General features: G+C 41.6%; 1 protein-coding gene across 2 annotated transcripts in view; it reads right to left on the reverse strand.

Moving 5' to 3' along the window:
* Nucleotides 1-915: 915 nt before the first annotated feature.
* ADCY8 (adenylate cyclase 8) overlaps nt 916-24416 on the reverse strand; it is a 177361-nt gene continuing 153860 nt past the window's right edge. For both annotated transcript variants that reach the window (XM_034763626.1, XM_034763627.1), the window contains 6 exons: nt 23688-23769; nt 16210-16368; nt 12841-12987; nt 6135-6227; nt 5410-5524; nt 916-1465 (listed from right to left, as the gene is read on the reverse strand). In XM_034763626.1, coding sequence (XP_034619517.1) covers nt 978-1465; nt 5410-5524; nt 6135-6227; nt 12841-12987; nt 16210-16368; nt 23688-23769 — 1084 coding nt within the window. In that variant the 3' untranslated portion in view covers nt 916-977. The remainder of the gene's footprint in view (nt 1466-5409; nt 5525-6134; nt 6228-12840; nt 12988-16209; nt 16369-23687; nt 23770-24416) is intronic.

Consider the following 24416-nt stretch of genomic DNA (forward strand, 5'->3'; position numbering starts at 1 on the left):
GATGGGGAGGGCTCTGAGTTACTACAGTGAATTCTTTCCCAGGTGTTTAGCTGGTGGGTCTGTCCAATATGCTCAGGGTCTAACTGATCACCCTATTTGGGGTTGGGAATGAATTTTCCCCCAGGTTAGATTGGCAGAGACCCTGGGGTTTAAATTTTGCCTTTCTCTGCCATGTGAGGCATGGGTCACAGGCTGGTTTGAACTAGAGTAAATGGTGGATTCTCTGTAACTTGAAGTCTTTAAATCAAGGGTTGAGGACTTCACTAACTCAGCCGGAGGTTGGGTGAATGAGGTTCTGTGGCCTGCGACCTACATGAGGTCAGACTAGATGACCACCATAGTCCCTTCTGGCCTTCAAGTCTGCTAGTCTAAAAGGAGCAGCAGTTGAAGTGGTGAGTTTTGTGATGTGGACTAAACTGAGACTCACTCATTTCACACAGGCCAAAGAGCCATCAGATGGTAATGCTGTAGACCTGGTGTGAATTTGAAGTGATGCTCACAGAGATGAAGGACAATCTTGTGATTAAGGCAGTGGACTGGAAATCAGGACATCTGAGTGCAATTCCTGGCCATGCCACAGGCTTCCTATTTGACCTTGGGCAAGTCACATGACCCCTCTGTGCCTTAGTTCCCTCCCCATTTGGTCTATTAGTTCTCTTTAGATTCTAAACTCTTCCCGGCCGGGATTCTCTTTTATCAGGGGCTTATGCGATGACTAGCACGATGGGACCCTGATCTTAGACTGGGCTTCTAGCTTACTATGGTAGTACAATGGATAACTAAAACTAAGTAATGACTAGAGGTCTCTCAGTCCATTACTAATTCCTGAAACCGCTGGTGACTTACGTTTCGCACGAACGTTGTACCAAAAGAAAAAAAAATCATACTTGTTCTAAAAAAAATTAAACCCTTTTTATTTGTATATTTATTTTATATATAAAAGAAATTTAAAAAAAAGAACACAAACAAAATGTTTATTATGGCAATTCAGTTTTGTCAGAGCCCTCTGCTTGGGCCACTGCCTCTGGTCCACTGGAAGTTAGCAAAGTCCGCCGGTTATAATGTCCCTTTATGATGCCAGTATTATTGTTCTCATTAAGGATTTGCTTCTGTTTTTGCCTGTTAAGAGACTGTACAAGTCCTAATACAACAGCCGCTAAGGAATACTGTCCAGTCAGTTTTCTTGGTTGTAAGATTAAAGGGTTTGGTTGTACTCTTCCTAGAAGAAAATATGTTTTGATTTTTCCTTCCTGTTCGCTGATACCTTTGACGTAAATCTCTCCTCGATAGTCGAAAGCAAATCCCTTGTCTTTCAGAATTAGATACGTTTCTTCAGGCACTTGTATTCTGCCGCTTACACCCGTGCTGTCCATTCGACTAGCTAAGTTAACCGTTTTGCCCCAGATATCATATTGGGGTTTCTTAGCACCGATAACTCCTGCTACAACAGAGCCATGGCTAATACCTACAAACAAGATCAAATCAAGAGGAAACATAATTAGACAATCAGGCAAGAATGTTTCAAATACCAAGTTTGCAATTATGCTTTAGACGTTTGCTTCAGACATATTCTTTGCTGAGTTTTAGGAAAAGGGTGGAAATAAAGAGAAATAAGGACATAAAACATTGGAACTTCTATCTGGATATTGATTGTATATGGTAGCTATCACTGTATGATGTGAATATCTGTGAACTATGCATCACCTTGCCACCAATAAACTTGGTACCGTACAAGGGCTCAGGACTAGCTCTTGTTCCAAATAGGTTTGCCATCTTATGGGAGTTTGTCCTGCAAGACAAACTTGTTAGTATTACGCTATCAGGATGTGACAGCCTCATATTGTTACTTCCCATGAAAAGACATCACAACATCATGATGCAATTGCTTAAAAATGTCATAGTTTCTTAACAGCTTAACATTGGGGGGAGGAATAGCTCAGTGGTTTGAGCATGGGCCTGCTAAACCCAGGGTTGTGAGTTCAATCCTTGAGGAGGCCTCTTAGGGATCTGGGGCAAAATCAGTACTTGGTCCTGCTAGTGAAGGCAGGGGGCTCAACTCAATGACCTTTCAAGGTCCCTTCCAGTTCTAGGAGATGGGATATCTCCATTTAAAAAGAAAAAAAAATTATTTGGGAAAGCTAAAATTTTTCTGCAAGCACTCCTAGTAAATTTAAGACAAGGGCTAATGCTGTAAGATTAAAAGGGTCTATATGCCTATTTTAAAAGTAAATTCAGTACTGGTGAAAGGTGATAGATACACAGCTCTGGAGAGAAACTGCTGTAGAAAGAATAGTAAATATGGCTTGGCTTAACAGTGAAATTCTTGCTGATCTTAAACACAAAAAAGAAGCTTACAAGAAGTGGAAGATTGGACAAATGACCAGGGAGGAGTATAAAAATATTGCTCAGGCATGCAGGAGTGAAATCAGGAAGGCCAAATCACACTTGGAGTTGCAGCTAGCAAGAGATGTTAAGAGTAACAAGAAGGGTTTCTTCAGGTATGTTAGCAATAAGAAGAAAGTCAAGGAAAGTGTAGCCCCTTACTGAATGAGGGAGGCAACCCAGTGACAGAGGATGTGGAAAAAGCTAATGTACTCAATGATTTTTTTGCCTCTGTCTTCACGAATAAGGTCAGCTCCCAGACTGCTGCACTGGGCAGCACAGCATGGGGAGGAGGTGACCAGCCCTCTGTGGAGAAAGAAGTGGTTTGGGACTATTTAGAAAAACTGGACGAGCACAAGTCCATGGGGCCGGATGCGCTGCATTCGAGGGTGCAAAAGGAGTTGGAGGATGTGATTGCAAAGCCATTGGCCACTATCTTTGAAAACTCATAGCGATCGGGGGAGGTCCTAGAAAAAGGCTAATGTAGTGCCCATCTTTAAAAAAGGGAAGAAGGGGGATCTGGGGAACTACAGGCCAGTCAGCCTCACTTCAGTCCCTGGAAAAATGATGGAGCAGGTCCTCAAGGAATCAATTCTGAAGCACTTAGAGGAGCGGAAAGTGATCAGGAACAGTCAGCATGGATTCACCAAGGGCAAGTCATGCCTGACTAACCTAATTGCCTTCTATGATGAGATAACTGGCCCTGTGGATGAGGGGAAAATAATGGACTTGCCAGCAAGTTAAAGAAGTATGGGCTGGATGAATGGACTATAAGGTGGATAGAAAGCTGGCTAAATCGTCAGGCTCAACGGGTAGTGATCAATGGTTCCATGTCTAGTTGGCAGCTGGTATCAAGCGGAGTGCCCCAGGGGCCAGTCTTGGGGCCGGTTTTGTTCAATAACTTCATTAATGATCTGGAGGATGGCGTGGACTGCACTCTCAGCAAGTTTGCAGATGACACTAAACTGGGAGGAGTGGTAGATACACTGGAGGGTAGGGATACGATACAGAGGGACCTAGATAAATTAGATGATTGGGCGAAAAGAAATCTGATGAGGTTCAACAAGGACAAGTGCAGAGTCCTGCACTTAGGAAGGAAGAATCCCATGCACTGCTACACACTAGGGACAGAATGGCTAGGCAGCAGTTCTGCAGAAAAGGACCTAGACGTTAGAGTGGACGAGAAGCTGGATAGGAGTCAACAGTGTGCCCTTGTTGCCAAGAAGACTAATGGCATTTTGGGCTGTATAAGTTGGGGCATTGCCAGCAGATCGAGGGACGAGATCATTCCCCTCTATTCTGCATTGGTGAGGCCTCATCTGGAGTACTGTTTCCAGTTTTGGGTCCCACACTCCAAGAAGGACGTGGAAAAATTGGAAAGAATACAGCGGAGGGCAACAAAAATGATTAGGGGACTGGAGCACATGAGTTATGAGGAGAGGCTGAGGGAACTGGGATTGTTTTGTCTGCAGAAGAGAAGAATGAGGGGGGATTTGACAGCTGCTTTCAACTACCTGAAAAGGGGTTCCAAAGAGGATGGATTTAGACTGTTCTCAGTGGTACCAGATGACAGAACAAGGAGTAATGGTCTCAAGTTGCAGTGGGGGAGGTGTAAGTTGGATATTAGGAAAAAAAATTTCACTAGGAGAGTGGTGAAGCACTGGAATGGGTTACCTAGGGAGGAGGTGGAATCTCCTTCCACAGAGGTTTTTAAGTTCAGGCTTGATAAAGCCTTGGCTGGGATGATTTAGTTGGGGATTGGTCCTGCTTTGAGCAGGGGGTTGGGTTAGATGACCTCCTGAGGTCCCTTCCAACCCTAATCTTCTATGATTCTATATACGGACAATGACAATGCAATTTTCCCCACATTGCCTGATCTGTATGGCTCAACCTTGATGTGGAAAGGCCACCTCTAAGGGACCACAGTTCTGCTGGGTATGTTTTGGGCTTATCCAGTAATGCAGTCTCCTACAATGACTGTCAGGTACAAGCATGTTACTGCTGTATCCAATACATACAGCCCATCACTTTTGTGTCCCATCCTAAGGGTTTCATCCAGGATGCCAGGTTCCCCATGGCAGCAATTCAAAACCACTGGTGATCCTACTGTTCTGGTCAGAACTAGAATTAGATTTTTGTGAAAAGCCAAAAAACAAGTTCCCCTACTTAGAATAAACTCTCATTTCTATTTTCGAAGGAGAAGCAGCTGAGGCAAGGAGATTCAATGAAAAAAGACAAGATGAGTCAGCATCAGATCCAGGATGAGCTGTAGTTGTTCCTGGATCCCAGTCTAGTGTTCAGACCATTACACAATGAGCCTCTCTGTCAGATTCATGCGAGAGTGTACAGAATGTTATCATCCATCAGTACAGTAGCTTGAACAAGAGATTATAAACATTATAAAAAGAGAACCAGAAGATTCTCCTTTAGGCTAAGTAGTAGGAGCCTGTATTTTGGGAGCCGGAGGGTTGGATTTGTATCCCTGCTCATGATTGAAGTCAATGTGACCACAGAAGACAAAATCGCTGGTGGTATTGAAGTTCTGTACATCCACATGATCAATATACAATGTCCTTGCAGGTTATAATAGGCAGCAGGTAGGTAACGGGCAGCAGGTTTAAATCAAACATAAGGAAGCACTTCTTCACCCAGTGCACAAGCAACCTGTGGAACTCATTGCCAAAAGTATAACTGGGTTCAAAAAAGAAATAGATGAGTTCATGAAAATAGGTCCATCAATGGCTATTACCCAAGATGGTCAGGATGCAACCCCATGCTCTGGGTGTCCCTAAACCTCTGACTGCCAGAAACTGGGATTGGATGACAGGAGATGGATCACTGAATAATTCCCTTGTTCTCTGCATTCCCTCTTAAGCATCAGACACTGGCCACTGTCAGAAGAAAGGATACTGGGCTAGATGGACCACTGGTCTGACCCAGTATGGCCATTCCTAGGTTCTTATGTATAAAGGGTGTGTGCTTGCAAAAAACAACTCACTTTATTTCAAATGCTTGCATTGTACTTACCGATGCGGAGTTCAAAGTTGTTGAACGAATGTTTGTTGATCTCCTGTATACTTTCATTCAAAGCTATGGAGAAGTCAGCCAGAGCACACAAATGTCCCCATTTGTCTTCACATTGCTAAGAGTGAATTAAAACGGAATACATTAGGTGTGTTTTGCATTTGCTATAAAACAACTATCTCCCCAGAGCTAAGTATGTGAAATCATAATTCATAAGAGCAGTCTCATCATACCCTATTAAATCTCAGTGAAGTGGTTCACTGTTAATGGAGAGGTAATACATTCCATTTATGGTGAACTGCTTACACATTTCAGTACAGAGATGCCTTGCTGTGAAATATTGTAGATGCTTTGCTTGAAATCAGGAATTTGATGGGTAATAATGGGAATAAGCAGGAGGTGGGACTTCAGGGGATAAAGTTAAAACTGGGAGGGCATGAGGAAAGAGAAACACAACTTGGTTTAGGAGGAAAAGTAATGAGAATGGGAGTCAGGGGAATAAGGGGAGAAACAGCATTGAGAATGAAAGAAGAAAAGAGGAGAGAGAATTCTTCGAGAACAATTGTGATTTTCATTCCCTAGAAGTTCCAAATATCTATTTTCTTCTAGTAAATATCACCCTGTGAGCATCTAAAAATGACACCAATATCGTTTACTTTGCAGGAATGGATGAAGATCATCATATTGACATCTCTGCTTGTTTTAAAAAGATTGAATTAGCCCCTTACCTGTTTTTCAGGTGATAATCCTGATACAGCCATGTATGTGCTGCCAATGGTTTTAATTTTTTCAATATCTTGAAATCTTTCTTCACCTAGTAACTAATGCAAATGAGACAAAAGGCTGTTACTTCTATAGTACCTGATGCCAAATGCTGTACAGTTAAATTGTACAAGTAAAAAGACCTAAACTAATAATTATTCTCACAGTTCATTGTAAGGAAGATCTAATTTGGTAGAGCATCTTGGGTAATTTACAACGGCACACAGTTCGCTTGAACTTCTTTGTACAATGAGCTTAAAGCTTTCAATGTTTCCAGGCTAGATAGTCACAGGATACATTCAGTTAAACCCTGCTGTGCCCTGCAGGGCTGCTTGGCACATCATATTATGGATAGTACAAAATACACACACTCCTATTTAAATTCAGGCAATTGCTGCAGTTCCATCACACACATGCACACAGATATACATACATGTACACACACAAATTGAGCATAAACAAACTGAAAAAACAACAACCAACCAGCACCCAAAATGTTACAAAATCTCCTTAAATCCTAGAGGAGAGTTCTCTCTTATTAGGCAAAACATTAACACCCTTATACTATATATCACTATGCAAAGTTCTTCCAATTCATGCGTCTGAGGTTCCCATTGATTAAAAGCTAAAGGGATTATTTTATTCAAAGCAAGATGCATACCACAAGCTTATCACAGATGACGTCCCATCAAACTAACCACATTGTACGTAAGTCAAGAATCTGGGGTCTTGGAAACATTGTATCTTGTTTATGGAAATCACACCACCTGTCTCTAATGGAATGGTGAACTGCCACCTATGCAGGGAATGTAAACCCATATGCCCTTCCAACCATGGAAAGGCCAACACCTGACCTACTTTTATTTTCTTCTATCTGCTTGCAAAGCCATTTATGTGCCTTTCCCTGCCCAGAAGCCAGACGCTTCAATGCTCTTTTAAAGAAAGGAATCACTGCTTGTAACGCAGCCTTCATGAGCAATCTGATGGCAACAGATCAGTGTGAACAGGCGTCGGGGGAAAACAATTTTGGTAAAGAAACAGATTTCATTTTCAGCTTCCAGAGTGTTTTTGTAAACTGCAGTGAGCAACACAGTAATTTAAAAAGCATGACAAATATCTGAACCGTGCTCTTTTCAGGCGCAAAGAAGCCATTGGCTCTTAGATCATTTACAGAGACTCTCTCAAGCTATCTTATTTTTTTCTTCTATTATTTTAAATACCCTTATATTTCAGCATTAGCCTTTTTATCAGCTGCTTCCATCCATGTTTAAAACAATGCTTTCTTTTTCATTTTCTGCTCTGTGGCATCTTACAAAGATGGAGTTTAATATTGTGGAAAAATATTCAAATTGACTCAGTTCTTCCCCCCCCTTTCTGTGTTCACTAATTTGCCCAGGCAATTTAGGGCACATTTTCTAACACTAAACCTACCTTGAGCCCAAAAACTAATTAAGAGCCTGACCCCACATTCTTCACATATTCAAGGTCAGGGGATGTCGTTGAACATGCAGAAAATGCAAAATTGGTCCTCAAGCGTACACAGGCAATATTAGAATCATAGAATATCAGGGTTGGAAGGGACCTCAGGAGGTCATCTAGTCCAACCCCTCAGCACCAATCCCCAACTAAATCATCCCAGCCAGGGCTATGTCGAGCCTGACCTTAAAACCTCTCAGGAATGAGATTCCACCACCTCCCTAGGTAACCCATTCCAGTGCTTCACCACTCTCCTAGTGAAAAAGTTTTTCCTAATATCCAACCTAGACCTCCACATCTGCAACTTGTGACCATTGCTCCTTGTTCTGTCATCTGCCACCACTGAGAACAGTCTAGATCCATCCTCTTTGGAACCCCCTTTCAGGTAGTTGAAAGCAGCTATCAAATCCCCCCTCATTCTTCTCTTCTGCATGCACCTGGGCATATTATGCAAGTACAATTTAATCAGTGAAGTGTGAAAATGTGATTCTGCAGTTAAATCATAATTTATATTTGTGACAGCATAATAATGGCTATGGCAAAAGACTGATATCATAAACACAGCTTAAATCATTGCAGCATAAAGAGAAAGGAAAAATGGTCTGTGAAGTAGAAAGCCCTTATTAAAATACCAAAACAAGTAATATCAGCACAAAGACACCACTAAGGTGGTAAGCACCTCAGATTAAACTGATTAGATAGAAAATGAGATATCAGAAAAAATTGGCCTTAGATCTGCAATTTTCAGGGCAGGGACAGTGTCTATGTGTGCTTCTGTACAGCATACAAAACACTGAGGGCTTAGTCTTGGTTGTGGCTTCTGGGATACATTGAATAATTATAATAATATTCATCCTGGACTCCAAAAAGTGGTGCTATAAAAAGGCAGCACAGTGTCCATATAGTAAATGTGCCTGTCAGTGCCTCTGAGCATGTCTACAAACTAGAAAATCACGTACAACTGCATTCTCAAATGACATGTTGTCACACTGAAAGACTTCTCATGCCAGTCCAGAAGTCAACACCTCTCGGCTCGCCCATCAGGGAGAAGCCTGGATAACTAGACAGGCCTTACAGCAGGTTCTGAAGGTCAACAGACTTTTGGAGTTTTGGGAAAAGCAAGTTCCAGAGTCACATGCCCCCAAATACATAAATTTGCAGCCAGACTATGGTCTGGCCTTATGTGACTGTACAAGGATATAAAAGGCAGTTAGACACCTGCCTCTACACCCATGTGAGTCCTCTTTGGACTGCTGCTCTAGGCACACAAGGAAAGCAGGGCTCCATGAGGCCACTGCTTCCCCCTCCTGTGTGGGGAGTTGGAGGAGAGGGGTAGGGAGTGGGCAGTCTTGAATTCATTCCCCACAATGTGGGTTATTTCTCCCCAGGACAAAGGGCGAAGAGGGGCGGGATTGTGACTCTCTGAGATAGCGTACAGCTTCCCAGAAGCACAGGAAGCACAAAATGGCTGAAATTCAGCCAGAGAAGTCTTCTGTTTGTTTTTCTCTCCTCAACATAGATCTACTACCATGAAGACAGAAGACCAGACCATAGCAGTCCTGTTCACCAAATTAGAAAGCAATCAACACTCATCTCAGTTTTTGAGCATAGACAGATTGGTTTCCTCAGGCTGACTACACCCAGAAAAGTTCTCCTGATGCACACCACTCCTCCTTATTTGCAGACTGCTATGGTGGTGAAAGAGGTGGTTTACATCACAGCCACAGCACATGACTTAAAAGTGTACATGCAGCAATTGGGTGAATCCGGAACAGGATTTTCACCACTAGCACTCTAACCTCCCTTCCTTCATGCTTCTTTGGCCACGGAAGGCGTACCAAAGAGAATAATGCAGAAGGACATTTAGAAGACACTGTATCCGTGTGTCAAGGAAAGAAGATAATTATATTGTCCCATCAACGTATAAACCAAATGGTTCAGCACAGTATGTTCCTTTATGCAGCTCTCAAACCCAACTGGGTGGGGAAGGAATATCAGCAGAAAAGGTCCTCTGCCCAGGTAGGTGCAAATCTGAGCCCTGATCTCAAACTGAATACAGAATGGTTTGTTATCATTCAGTGACTCCATAATTAATTTGTTCCCCTCCACCTGCCAGATCTGCAAACTGAATCTAGGCTCTGACAGGCAAACTGGATTTGTTCCGGCTCACATGCCATCACCAATGACAACTACATTCCAGTTGCAGAATCTTTAATAGGAAACAATCCATCTCACTCTCTCTCAGCTGACTGGGGCAAACGGGAATAATAAGTAGTCACAATGGATGTTGGTCACTGAAGTCAGCAGCTCTGACTCCGAATACATGCAGGGTGCAGAAACGTTGACTAAGATGTCACCATTTTTCATAATCGCCCTTCTCGCTCTTAACAGCTGCTGAGTAAAGCAATTGTTTTTCACAATCTTTATATATGTAATGCCGAAAAGCAGCATTTTTCCAACACTAACAGTGCTGCTCCCAAGCTGTGCATCCAGATTTGCTCACAGGTCTGCAAATAAGGAGTAGGGTGAAATATTGGCAAGGAAGTATCATGCACACCAAGGGTGGGTCCCCTCCACCTTGTCCTTAAGTCAATATTTGCAAGAAAATGCTACTAGCAGACTTTCAGCTAGGGGATGTTGCACAGCTGAAAACGGGAAGCTTAATGACTTCTCTGACTTTTTGTAGTACATTTCGTTCATGCTTCTCAGCCTTTCCTTCTTTTCTGTGTATGATCATTAACTCTTTTCAGTTATTCTCTCTTATTTGCTTCCTTTCAAACAGCTGAGCTGCAGACCAGAGTCTAGCTGGAGTAAGCAAACTGCAACTCCACACTAGAAGTAGGTTAGCAGCTAGCAAGGGATCACATTATTTCATTTAATATCCACACCAAAACCTATCTATTATACAGCTAAAGATGTCTGAGACTTAACATAGTTCCTCAATAGGCTCTTTATTAATCAGAGAGTAGGTGTTCGGGACTTGAACGTGAGATAACATTCATATTCTTGGTGAAAGAGACGTCTTTAGTGATCATAGCTACAGCAATATGATTATTCTGCCAAGATTGCACTCACATGCATGACAGGACTTCTTAAAATTAATTCATAGCATAAACTTTGCATTATCTTTGAGGCATAAAATTTGAAATCAGATCTACAAAGAAAAACAAAACCATTAATAAAGAAATATGGTGACAACTGGGTGCGAGCTTAGGTATAAAAACAGATATTTATACCTGTAAAGACAGCTATGCAGGAGCCTAGCAGGTAGCAAACCTTGTTAAGTAGCAATGATATTTGAAAGGTAATTATGTTACATAGGGACCTCAGATTGTGCCTCTTTATTCCTCCCGGACCACCTCTACCTCACCCCAGCAATTGCTGTGCCCCATCCAGTTCTGTGGACACATCCTCAATCTTCTCCTCTCATCCACCTCTTTATCCACGATGTCTATATTCAGCAAATGCCAGTGAGTCAAAATCCAAGATGTACCCACCACCAGTCTCCCTCTCTATCCTGGGAGAGGAAGGCGATGGTCCTGGTTTTGCCTCTTTGTGCCTCAGTTCCCCACCTGTAAAATTTGGATAACAACGCTTCTGGCACAGGGGCAATCTGAGGATAAATTCATTTAAAATTCTGAGGCGCTTAGACACTATAGTGCTGGGGGCCATATAAGAACCTAGAAAAATGCATCTCCCATACTCCATTCATGTTCTTATCACTCACACCCTCATCCTTTTCCTTTGGTGCCCTTTGGGATCCCATCCTTTCAGTAGAAAAGTATTGTGAGCCTTGATTGTATTCCCTCTCACTTTATCTCCTCCTGACGAGACAGCCATCCATTATCCTTTGATACTTTTCCCTGGTGGTCTCAAGATTGCCACTATTCCTACCCTTTCTGAAGATTCCTCCTTATTTGTGTCCGTCCCCACCTTCTCTCCATCTGATCTCCAATCGTCTCTTTCTTAGCAAAATCCTGGAAATCCATTTTTTTTTCTGAGCGCTCTAATTTGCTTTTCCAAAAGCAATGCCCTGGATCCGCGGTGCTCAAGCTTTTCCACACTGAAACCAGGACCTCTCTCCCATCTAGCTGGGATCAAGAACTGCTGCCATTTAGCAATATGTGAAGGGCAGAGCGGTCACAACCTACTGAAACTTGTTTGTATCCCCCAGGTTGACAGTCTCTATCCTTGGTAGTTTCCACTCTGGCTTCCAGCTGCTTCACAGTTCTTAAACTGTCCTTCTGCTCAAAGATCTTCTCAGGTCTAGCCCTTGTTCCTTTTCTCTTCTAATCCTTCCTGACCGCAGTACAGAATTTGACACCATCTATCTTGACATCCCTATTAATTGATTGGCAGAGTTAGCAATAGCCTTGGACAACTTGCTTCCTGCTCTCACTCTGCTATCCAACTGCTCCTCTCTTGCAACTGGCAATGGTTACTTCTCTGCCATTAAACCTCAGGGGTTTGTCCTAGGCCGGCTTCTCTCCTCTTGTTTATCTTATCCCCCTTGGCACCTATTCTGAAATCAACCTTCGTTGTCCTTTCTGGGGAAACGATACCTAAATATAGCCCTTTACTTTAAGTCCTTTCCTCACAGATTATTAGCATAACTATGAAACTTAGTTCAGCTTAATATATCAAAACCTGTATCCTCCCTATCTGATCAGGCCAGCACCCTCAATCAAAACTCAACCATCTCTCCCACCCTCGTTTACCATCTTCTTTCAAGAATCTGGACATTTGATTTGACACTGTTCACTATTTTTTTTTCATATTCCTTGAGTCCATAAATTCATTGGCTTTAAAACAATGCCATTACTTTCTATATCTGGACCACTCCTTTCCCAAAACTAGTACAGATAACTTCATCCTCTTTAACCATCAATACCAAGGTATAGTCTATATCTATATTATCTAGCTGTATTGGGACAGATTCTGATTGCAATCACACAGGTGTAAATCCAAGTCACTCAACTAATTTCAGTCTTAACTTCACCTTACCAGTGTAATTAATATCAGTGCTTGGCACTTTCAGTAGAAGAAAAGATACAACTTGAATAGCAATTACAGTAAAGACCAGACACAAATATTGCAGGGACTTAGTAAATATGATTAATCAAATGTCAGACCTGCTGATCTGGGTGTTCGTTATTTAAAGTCCACCAAGTCCCCTTCTCTATTAGCTGGTATTACCTCATCGAAGTCTGCAATGATTTCATTCAGCAAACGGAGACATTCCACTCCTTGGTTATTCATTTCAGTTTGAGAATAAAAATCAGCAAACCCGGGGATGGAAGCAAACATCACGCCAACAGCATCATAGGACTGAGAGTATAACTCCTAAGGGAACAATAGGGAAGAAAAACAAGTTGGAGTGGAAATGTATCCCATAGGTGGCAAAGGGCTGCGGAAATTCATTGTCTGCACTTCACAACTCCTGTCTCTATCTTTTTAAGAACAGCTTGACATTTGTTTAATGAACAGCTCTGCACATGGCATTTCACAGGTATTATTGAGTTCCCTGGGTGGAGGTTGCCAAGAGGGTTGCCAACACTTGTAATTTTAGCATGAGGCTCTTGCAATATTTGGTGCTTTTCTTAAAGCCCCATCAGCTTGAGTCATGTGATTATGTAAGAATTTCAGCTTTCATTTAAAAGAAACACATTTTCAGCCCTCATGGTTGTGAAGAAGCGTTGGAAATGTGTATCTGCAAGGCTCAAACACCAGAAAGCAAATAAAAAGAACCTTACATTAATTATTGTGAAAATTTCATGATTTTTGAGCCACTCAAATTTTTTTGAAAGCTTGGGATTGGCAATAGTGCTGTTGTCTAATGGTAAGAACTGGGTTCTTGAGTTCTGTTCTTGACTTTTCTACTGACTCACTCTTTAGTCATCAGCACATCTCTTCTCTCTGTGCAGCAATTTACCCAACAATAAAAATGGGAACAACAACCACCACCCAGGGGCGCTGTGAGTCTTAATTTTTTCAAATTTGTAAAGCACTTCAAGTTCTTTGGAACACAGCTGACTTTCTTAACCCAGCCCCTCCTCCATCTGTGATGGAGGTGCTTCTGCAGGGACAGGGGAACCATACCACAGAGGTCAAACTCCCCCTGTCACAGCTGCAGTACTCAGAGTGGAGCCTGGGGCCCTAATTATGGGAGAAGAGACAGTGTGAGAATGAATGAGTGTATATATATATATATATACATACACATATGTGCTATCTCCCCAAGTGCTGTCTATAAAACCATTCAGCTGAGCCTTCCCTTGCTCAGTTGTTCTATTTTTGGTAGGAAGCATCAAGATAGAAATAATAAGTCCATGAGAAAGTGCTTACAGTACACATCTGGGGAGTCATTTTTTGAGAGCAGGAGAATTAAGTTAATAGCCAGACATGAATTACAAGATTGATTGTACAGTAATCTTCCAGATGTTAATGCCAGCCAGCTCATTCATAAATCCTCCCCAGGTATAATCGCTCCAGGAAATTGTTTGCAAAAAAGCAGAGGTGGCAGCTGAAATACAACTGCAAGTGTATCGAATGCATCAGCATTGACCTACCAGGCATCTGGTTTCAAGGCTTCTTTTGAAAATTATTTTTGCACTGAATATGAATGTGTGTGGATGTATATTATATCTCAATGGTTCAGTAGGATGGAGCATGTACTCTCCCAGCAGCCATAGTCCCTTTCAGTTCTAGGAGATAGAATATCTCTATTTAAAATATTCATGACAGAAGATGGCAGGGCCCAGACCTGGAGTTTATTTCACACTAAAAAAAGTGCTTTGCTTTTGCTCTCTTTCTGACATATGTATACACACCTTCAATTGTTCAGAATAACACTGTGTTTTCTTAGCAATTGAATTCTTGCAGAATAGGAAATTCCCCAAGAGGTTAAACGCTTAAGTGCCGGGACATGTAACCTTTGAAGATGATGTCATCATTTCCTAGTTGATACTTTAAAGCATAACTTTTAGAAAAAACGATGGCTTGTCCTGTCAGACCTATTTTGGTTAGTTACATCTATTTTCAAAAAAGTACTGTCTGACAAGTGGGATTCTGAACCCATGTAATTGTACTGCAAATAGCTTATTGTTGGTATCTTGATTCTAGAACTATTTGTGAACCATTGGTTCATGATGCACAGTTCAAAGGTCATGTATATCTCCAATCCCAAGCCTGATTTCCATCCTACTTTAGAACAATGGTTCTCAAAGCTGGTCTGCCGCTTGTTTCAGGGAAAGCCCCTCGTGGGCCGGGCCAGTTTGTTTACCTGCTGCGTCCGCAGGTTCACCCGATCGCAGCTCTCACTGGCCGCGGTTCACCGCTGCAGGCCAATGGGGACTGCGGGAAGCGGCACGGGCTGAGGGATGTGCTGGCCGCCCTTCCTGCAACCCCCATTGGCCTGGAGCAGCAAACCGTGGCCAGTGGGAGCCGCGATCGGCCGAAACTGCGGACGCGGCAGGTAAACAAACTGGCCCGGCCCACCAGGGGCTTTCCCTGAACAAGTGGCGGACTGGCTTTGAGAACCACTGTTTTAGAACACACTCAAGGCTTGTCTACACTTACTGGAGGATTGACACTGTGACAATCGATGCATTGACGGTTGATTTAGCATGTCTAGTGAAGACCCGCTAAATCGACCGCTGATCACCGTCCTGTCGACGCCTGTTCTCCGCCTGATTGAGAAGAGTAAGGGAGTCGACGGGAGACACTCTCCCATCGACATCGCATATTATGGACCCCGTGGTAAGTAGATCTAAGCTATGTTGATTTGAGTTACGCTATTCATGTAACTCAAATTGCATCGCGTAGATCGACTTTTCCCTTTAGTTAGACAAGGGCTCAGCTTTGCCCCTACTAATGTTATTGTGAGAATTTGACTTATTTCTGGTCACTCTCCTTTCAGACACGCTTTCTCCCTTTTCTTTTTTTCTCAGATTTCCTTCATCCCTTGAGTAAACCCCTCTGAGATTTCCATCAAGGATCTCCAAAGCCTCCACTACCAGCAGCTGTTACTGTCTGTTTCCTCTGTCTCAGGGGCCTGTCCAGTGTAGCTCTGTATTCATTCTGATTCTTATCATATGCTTATTAAGTTTGCCGAGGCCCATTAGGATACATTCTTTAATTACATAGTCTCTATTGGTTCTAAAAAAAACCACCTGTTTCATTCAGTGCACAGGATGGATAGTAAATGAGACAAACAGCGGTAAGAAGAGAAAGGATGTTCTCTTGGATTTAAGGGACTGGACTGACACCCAGGAAAGCTGGGTTCTGTTACTGGCTCTGCCACAAACTTCTTGTGTGATGTTGAACATGACTAATTATTCATATGCATGAGCAGAGTGTATTAAGGTTGCACAGGTATTAGTTAATTCTGGCATTTCCTATCTTTTGAGGGCTTTGTAACATTAATGTTCTTTTAACATTATTTTCTGCATGGAATAAATAATGTCAGACAGAGGCAACAGCTTTAACATTCTCGCAGCATCCTAAAGGACACTATTTTTCTTTTGCCTGTTGGGAAAAAAGTATGAGAAACAAACGGATACGTACTTCATTATCTCGATCCTTCTCCAGGAAGTGACGGGCAACATGACTTGGCAGAATATTTCGTAGCATATTTTCATTGTGTTCCCTTAATTCCTTCATTTCATTGATTTCTTCTTTTGCTTGAACACGCCACAGAAAGTCCAGGCGGGCTGTGTATTCAAGCTATAGTTATGAGGAAAGGCAAACATTAAGTCTGATGAGATAAACGCAGACATGGGATTGTAATCATGGAAGCCTCTCGCTACTACCTAAATTTCTTCAGTGCTATAGACACCAGAACTATGACTCCTAAGTAATTTTCTTTCTCCTATGAACAAATACCAGCATTTTGTCATGTATAGTGAGAATTGCAAAGGAATCAAGGGCCCAATAACATTAGTCATATTGCTATCTTATATTCAGTGGTTGGAACATTTCAATAAGTTATTTCCCCCTAGGACACATCTGCATTACTTAAAGAATGATATTATGGAGTCAGAAATGAGATAAAGTAACAGAATAAATAGCTAGGTTAACAACATATTCTTCCAGCTCCTAAATCAGAAAATATATTCATCTTTTTACGACTGTTTTCAACTGGAATGTACTTCACGAAAAACCAGAGCCAGGGTGAATAAGGATACTCTGCAGAGAGGTAATTTACCTCTCAAGGACGAGCACTCTTCTCTCATTGAAAAGAAGTATGAAAAGCCCAACATGCTTCAAGAAGGACTTTCAAGTCTGAAACGGCTGAAGTGAGCTGTTTCTGCTGCTAGGGCAAATAGACATTTGCTTTTGGTTTTATATATGATAGTGGAAGCATATCGATTGTCTTATAGACACATAATATTTCCATTTAGTAATGAACCAATACCATTGTTAGGACTCTTTTTCTTCCTAATATGTTTTTAAAAATCCTTCTTATTGTTCTTAAATGGATCCCTTTTGCTTCTCTTATCAATTTTCTATAAGTTCTTCCTTCTGATTTATACTCACTACTATCAACTTCCATTTTCTTTCATTGGTTTTATTTAATTCATTTATTTATCTATTTTTATAGCTCTAAACCAGGTTGTTATTTTAACCAATACAGCCTTCTTCCTTGATTGTCAGATTGTGCTTTTGGGGACATCTAACGAAGTTTTCTTAAACAATTCCCAATTATTATTCACATTTTTACCAATTAAATTCTTCTTCCCAGCTGACTTGGCTCATAATTGTTTTCAGCTTTGTGAAATTGACCCTTTTAAAGCATCATATGTATATAAAACTGTTGTGGACTTTATGCTATTTGCATGTTATAAACATGATCTAGTCATAATCACTTGTATCTAAGCTACTCCAAGCCCAATCCAGCACATCAGTGATTAGCCTTTATATCCAGGCCAAAATCCAATCTGGATAATTTAATTTTTGCTATTTAAAATTCCCTCTTATTTCAGCTGGAATAATTTTTCTATGCCTCCCTACCACAAAATGTCTGCTCTGTTCTACCCCAGAGTTGACTGTATGTGAGTTTGTGGGAGAGAGTGGTCTGTATATACAGGGTTATTAAATATCTAAAATGTAAGGTTATTTTTGTCTGTGAACAAATGGAATGGCCCCACTGTGGTGTTAATGGGAAAGGATTGTTCCAAGGGCTGCATCACTGCCAATCAGTTTTTTTGGTGTTGCCATGTGATTACTAGAAATGTGGCTACCTTCATTAGTGAGTAAAGAAAATAGACTGTTGCATGGAAAGCCAAAAAGCCCCAAACCCTAGGAGTGGAGATACCCTCCAGCCTCTATGCATATATAATCACCATGCATGGTGGAAGCACAAGGTGCTAAGGGGTTCAACTCTCCATTTTCTCAGTATTTCTAGTTTAGTTTATTTTTGGGACGAGGGAGTGTAGTAAGGACATCTCTTGAGGATGCTTCTAAGAGCAAATAATCACATGCTGGACTAAAGAGATTCCAAGGACAGAGTGCTTGCAAATGTGTTTTCTCCCCTCTCATGACACTTGCAAGACCTTCCACTTCCCACTCAATTCAGTGGAAAGACTCAATGGGAGATGGATCAGTCTCCAGAAGGGTTAGCCTGTACTCCAATGACAAGAGAGAGTTTTAACGTTACATTGAATTTCAAAGCTTCCCTCAATTTTCCTTCTTCTCTCTTTCCCCTAAGATTCTTTTCCATTCCCCAAATTCTCTCCTGCTTTCACCTTTCCTCCCATGGAGCCCCTCTCCACATGCAGAGTTATTCAGATACTGAAGGGTCTGAGGATGGATGCTGGATTCTCCTCCATCTGCACTGATGAATCTCAAGCAGGTGGAGAGGAAGAGCTTCTAAAATAAATATAACTAAATTACAAGAAGCTCTTTACTGCAAGTATGTGGACTTAATCTCCCTTGGGATTAATTCAGTGGAGAGGAGTAGTGCCAATGGAGTAACAAGGTAGAGATGGTGAGAAGCTGAGATAATCATGTTTATTTTGTGGTTGAGAAATAGCTACTTAGGCAAATCAGTCCTACCAGCCAGAATGCAGAGCTCTGCAGAACTGAAATATTATCCCAGTGTTGTGGGTCATAAATGTATAGCTTTCCAGCACCCTGACTAGTGAAAATCCTTTCTTTTCAGTGTATTTCGTAGCACCTTAAAGTACCACATGTTGTGTTAAAAGATAAGCATGCTGTGCTCTGGTCACATTTTGCACTCTGGCCATATTGCAGTGTACTTTAAGGGAGAATCAATTATTGGCTTGGAATTTCCTCTCTCTCTCTCTATATATATATATTTATATATGGAAGGCTCAATGTACTCAGGAAAAGCTACCTGGAAAGATAGGGTAAAATTAATCCACTGACAGTAAGGAATAAATCTGCCCTAAAGCAACCATCTCTGCACTAAAACAAGCAGAGAGAGTAATTGGCTCCAGTTTGATAAGAACTCTTATAGGCCTATCTGGGGTGGAGAAACAGGGGGCCTTGATTCAGCTGTGGCTTGTTTGGTCCCTGGCTGCAGTTATTAAAGCCTCCCTTAAGCTGCGTAGGCAGAGTGTTAGAGGTAAAGTTAGGTCTAATAGATGCTTTAGCTGCTATCCAGAGAGCTAGGGCCCCAGAAGCATTTCCCTGTATGGATTTTGTCTAGAAACATTTTTCTCTTGTAGGGGAACTTGTACATGATGTTCTATTTTTGATGTGTTTTTAAGGTATGTTCTATAAATAAATAAATAAATAAATAGTTCTATGTGATTTGGGCTATGTGATTTTTGAATGAAATAAATACTTCAATATGGAATAGCCACAAGACTGGGATTGCCTGAAATGTCAGAACAGTTTTCCTATCCAACATGTCATTTCAAAATATTGCTGTGAGTCAAATGCTTTTAGAATATAATTTTCAGGCTAAGAATGCTTGTTTTCATGTTAAATTAGGTTCCTGGTATGGAAATATTTGATTTATGTTGATACCATATATTGCTAAGGGAACTATTTTTAATTAGGGGTTTAGCATGACTGATTTTTCCAGACTTATTGGCTGCACCAGCGATGGATTCCTCAGGAAATTCTCTCACCGCGACTAGACAGCCTTGCTCTGTCTCGATTGTATCTAGAAAAAGCAACTTAAAAGCCTGTGTGTGCAAAATTAGGGATGGACTTGAAATGAAGTTTGTGAAGCTGCATAAAGAATGGCAGACAGCTAACAATTCTGAAATGGAAAACACTCACATTTGTTTTAACACAAATCTCCTGTTTAATTAATCTTCCTAGAACAACATGCCTCAGCCTATTCTACCATAGCTGAGTGAGGAGAGGGATGAGAGACTGTTGGTGGGTAGCTTTTAGCCAAAGGCATTATTTTCTCCTGCAGTCTAAACTTATGAACAGCATATGTCCTCCAGGATGAAATTCTGCTGTATTTCCTACTCAGTGCTCATATGGAGATTTGCAGAATGCTTACCTTAAAAGTTGCTAATCTGTTTGCTTTATCCCTATCTTTAAAAAACTGGCATCTATTTCAGATGCTGCTGCATTGCAACAGGTTTCATGGAACATAGGACGATATTGGATACAATGGTTTTGGCAGGAACAACCCTAGGCCAAGGAGCACACCGTTATAGTGTCCCCTGGAAGTTGGTGTTCAGGGTGACCTCCCTGCTCGCCCTCCAGTAGAATCAGCCTGGGCAGGTACATTATTAAATGCACAAGTGGCTGCTTTCGTATAGGGCTAAATTCTCAGTGTTCCCAGTCCTTGTGCTTTGTGGTGCATTTCACAAATCTCCAGCAGGTGGATTCATGTTATTATCTGGAAACTCAGCTTTTATTTAAAAAATAGTAAGTTTCTAGCCTCATGGTTGCAGATAAAAGCTTGAAAACATGAACCTGAAAGGCTCCAAGAGCAGAGGCAAATCAAAAGAACCCAGAATTAACTACTTCTAAAATCTCATAATTTTTAAGCTTATCTCATGATTTTGGAATACATAGCTTGGCAATATGGCTTACTAAAATCCTGATCCTACATCCTTTTCATTTCCTGAACTTGTTTCCTACATTCATCTTCTCCCTTTGGACATATTAAATCAATCACTTCACAGCATTTCCCCCCGTCCCTAAAATATTCTGAGCCTGGTTCCTTCATCATATCACTCCGGTTTTACACCAATGCATGCTGAAATCAGTGTCTTTGCTGCAACATCATACTGGAGTAGCAGCATGAAGAATCAGAGTGTCGTGATTTTTATTTAGCATATTTGAGGATTTTTTGCTTTTTGTTAGACTTTAAAGGTTTTTTATTTTATATATAAATATGAGAATCTGTTTTATGTTCTTCTTTGAGGTGCTTTTAATGTTCTGTTTCATCCACTTCTAAGACGTTCTTTCTACTCTACACCATTCAATACTATGTAATTTGAAAAACAAACAAAAAACCCAACACAAAAGCATTTACAATTATTTCAACCCCCTTTCTTGCAAACCCCCATTATCTCCATGTTTCCATAGTGATTTCCTTATTTTTATATATCTATTTCTGGAGAGCTGGGCTCTTTCTTTGACTTTTGCATGCTTTCAGTATATTGCTGAGGTGAGTGGAAGCTGAAATTAGGAGGCAGCAAGGAACACAAGGTGACACAGTGGCATATTATAAGCAGCATATTATTAAGGTTGCCTGATACTGCCCATTATAAGACCCTGTTTTCAGCTGCTTATAACTTTGCCAAACTATAGCTGTTTTGACTGAAATTTTTCATGCCAGGTGTCTGCATCAGGGTGTTTTGGGTTTTTTTGGAAAATTTCAGCCAGAATCATTTTATCCGTTTCTGAGCATGAGGCTAGGGAAAAATACATTTTGTCAATGTTAAAAAAAATGTGGGCAACCATTTTTGAAAGTTTTAGTGCATGCTTATGTTTGGAGCAGGGTCTTGAAAATTGGCAGGGGGTGGCCTTTGTGTCAGCAGTGTGAATTAGGACAGGGACAGGTTGGACAGGATGGAGCAGAAGGGGTCAAAGCTTGGGGGAAATATACAGAAGAGTCTGTGCCCATTAGAGAACACTCCCCCCACAGAGCCTGGAATGGAACCCAAGATTCCTAAATCCCACCATTTCTCAGTAAGAATTTATTAAACTACTGGCAAAGTTTGCTTCTCATCCCCTTCTAGAGCAAGTCTCCATAGAGGATGACAACCTACTAATGCTATCAGTTACTCCATTAGCTCAAGTGGCAGAGATCTCTGTGGTGGATCTAAAGGTTCCAGCCCTGCTGATATGCCACATGAGTGTCAATAAGATACCACGTAGTGGAATTTCTGTTTTTTTTTTTTTTTTAAACTGGGAAATCACATACAAACAAACTATATTGAAAGAACATTACGGTTGCAAACTCAAGTACTTTAAAAGTTAGGAAATGCCAACATGAGCATTTCCCATGCAACCTTAATTCGGCCCTCTTGTGGACATACATTATGATACTGTATTTAATTACATGATCACATGCTACTTTTTCTATGAATAAATGTCAAGATCTCCAGAAATATGAAGCGATTTAAAAACATCTAGGACCGTGTTCTGCCCTGATTTACAATGTGCAATCCATTCGCTTGTTGCAATAAGGTGCAAGTCAGGGCCAAATTTACACCTTAGTGTAGTCAGTGAAAGTAACTCTACATTATTGTCCAAATCCTAGTCTGTGTAAGGGCTGGACTGAATCACAGGCCCTGCATTTGTGAGAGCACAAGGGCTGGTGCCAAGTGGTTTGTCCCTAGGAACAACTCCCTGGAAAGAGATTAAGAACATACAGAGCCATGTCTTCCCCATGCTCTCTTCTCCTCCCAGATGGCAGAGGGGAGTATGCTGCATCCCCTAAAGGGCTGTAGCAAATTACCCCTCCCCCCCCACCAGCCCAACCAGGGAGCTCCAGGAGGCATTGCATCTTCCTGAAGCAGAATGACTCCAAATGCCACCCTTCCTCCCTGGGAATGCTGTTCCTTCACATTGCTTGAATGCAGCACTGTGGCTCGATGCCACAAGTTAACCTTGCATGACTTGGGGCATTCTAAGGGCTTGATCATTCAGTAATTACTCAGAAAAAAACTTCAGCTGATGGTGGGAGGGGTAACTCAGTGGTTTGAGCATTGGCCTGCTAAAGCCAGGGTTGTGAGTTCAATTCTTGAGGGAGGCCACTTAGAGACCAGGGCAAAAATCAGTACTTGGTACTGCTAGTGAAGGCAGGGGGCTGGACTTAATGACCTCTCAGGGTCCCTTCCAGCTCTATGAGATAGGTATATAACAAGCCAAAGGAGGTTTCTCCCCACTGGTCTAGGACTGCCAAGGGTTAGCTGTTAACATTCCTACTGTATAACCCTGAGGCATTTAGGCTTCATTAGAGACTGACACCACCCTGGATTGGTTTTGCAACAACTTCAATGAGGTTTTACGTTTACAAATCCAGAAGCACAGATGGGTTCAGATCCTGGTCCCACCTTAACCATAACTCTCGATTTCAGAGGCATCCTAGGTAGGAAGTCTGGCCCAGTGGTTAGGGCACTCATCTGGGATGTGGGAGTTCTGCACTCAAGTCCCAGTTACTTGGCCTCTCTATGGCTCCCTTTCCTATCTGTAAATTGAGGCTAACAGCACTTCCCTGTCTCACAGGGGTGTGATGAGGATGAATACATCAAAGATGATGAGACACTTCAATACTATGGCTACGGGAGCCATATAAGTACCCAAGATACACAGATGATTGCACATTTGGCCTCTCTCCATTATGCAGTGCACGCATAGCATTGAATGTACTAGTGCATGCTGCTCTTACGAATCACTAAAACTGCACCGGGTTGGATGTGAGCCTTCTTTAATCAGTCTTTTCTATGGCTTATTTGACATTACATTATTAAAGGTCATATACTCAAGTGGATAAAAATATTTGCTTCAAATGGCAGCTGGTATTTTGAAAGTAATTATTGCTGCATCCTGCAATTCTAGTTTGTAAAGTGAGCAGTTACAGTAAATGTTTGCTTTACCTGTTGACCATGATAAAATACAGCTAAGAGGAACATTGCCATCAGTAGCAAGGATGCCTCCTTTGTGCCCAGGAAATCGGTTCTGGAAAGAAAAAAGCCCAAAGAAAAACATTATTATTGATCGATCAGTGTTTTATTTTAATCAGGGAGGGCTTTAATTTGGTAACCTACGTGCTTTTCTACAGTTTGTTGTGAAAAACCTTGGCATCTAAAAATATAACCAATAATAATTAATTCAACAGCACAAGACCGTAATTAAAATGTTCACTGTCTAATAACCAATGTGTTGAACGATTAAAGCGAGGCCTCCAATAGCAATCAGGAGATGCTAATCCTTCCCTTCCAAACGTGACAGAGAAGCCATGCATCAGTCACTCTCTTTGTGATGGTGATCCCAGTGGCAGCGGTACACAATGAACAGAATTGACATGATTAAATATATCCTTAAATGAGGTATGCACACTGCAGTCATCTCCCAATCCAGGCTTCAGAGCTATGGGCCAGGATGATATGCAGCACCAAAACCCACTTGGCAATGAAGAAGGGGGTCTATCACAGAGTGTGTTATGGCTTTATGAGTCTCTAGTTTGCCCTGGTCCTGCTGGAGTTTAGAGCAGATGGCCCCAAAGGATCCATTACACAAGCTGGGGCGAGCACAGTACACTCCTGCTGCACCCCTAGAAACATCCTTTGGCTCCCAGCATGCCCTCTGTGCCAGGACCAGGGGAC

This window comes from Trachemys scripta, chromosome 2, assembly GCF_013100865.1.
Source record: "Trachemys scripta elegans isolate TJP31775 chromosome 2, CAS_Tse_1.0, whole genome shotgun sequence".
Classification (NCBI taxonomy): domain Eukaryota; kingdom Metazoa; phylum Chordata; order Testudines; family Emydidae; genus Trachemys; species Trachemys scripta.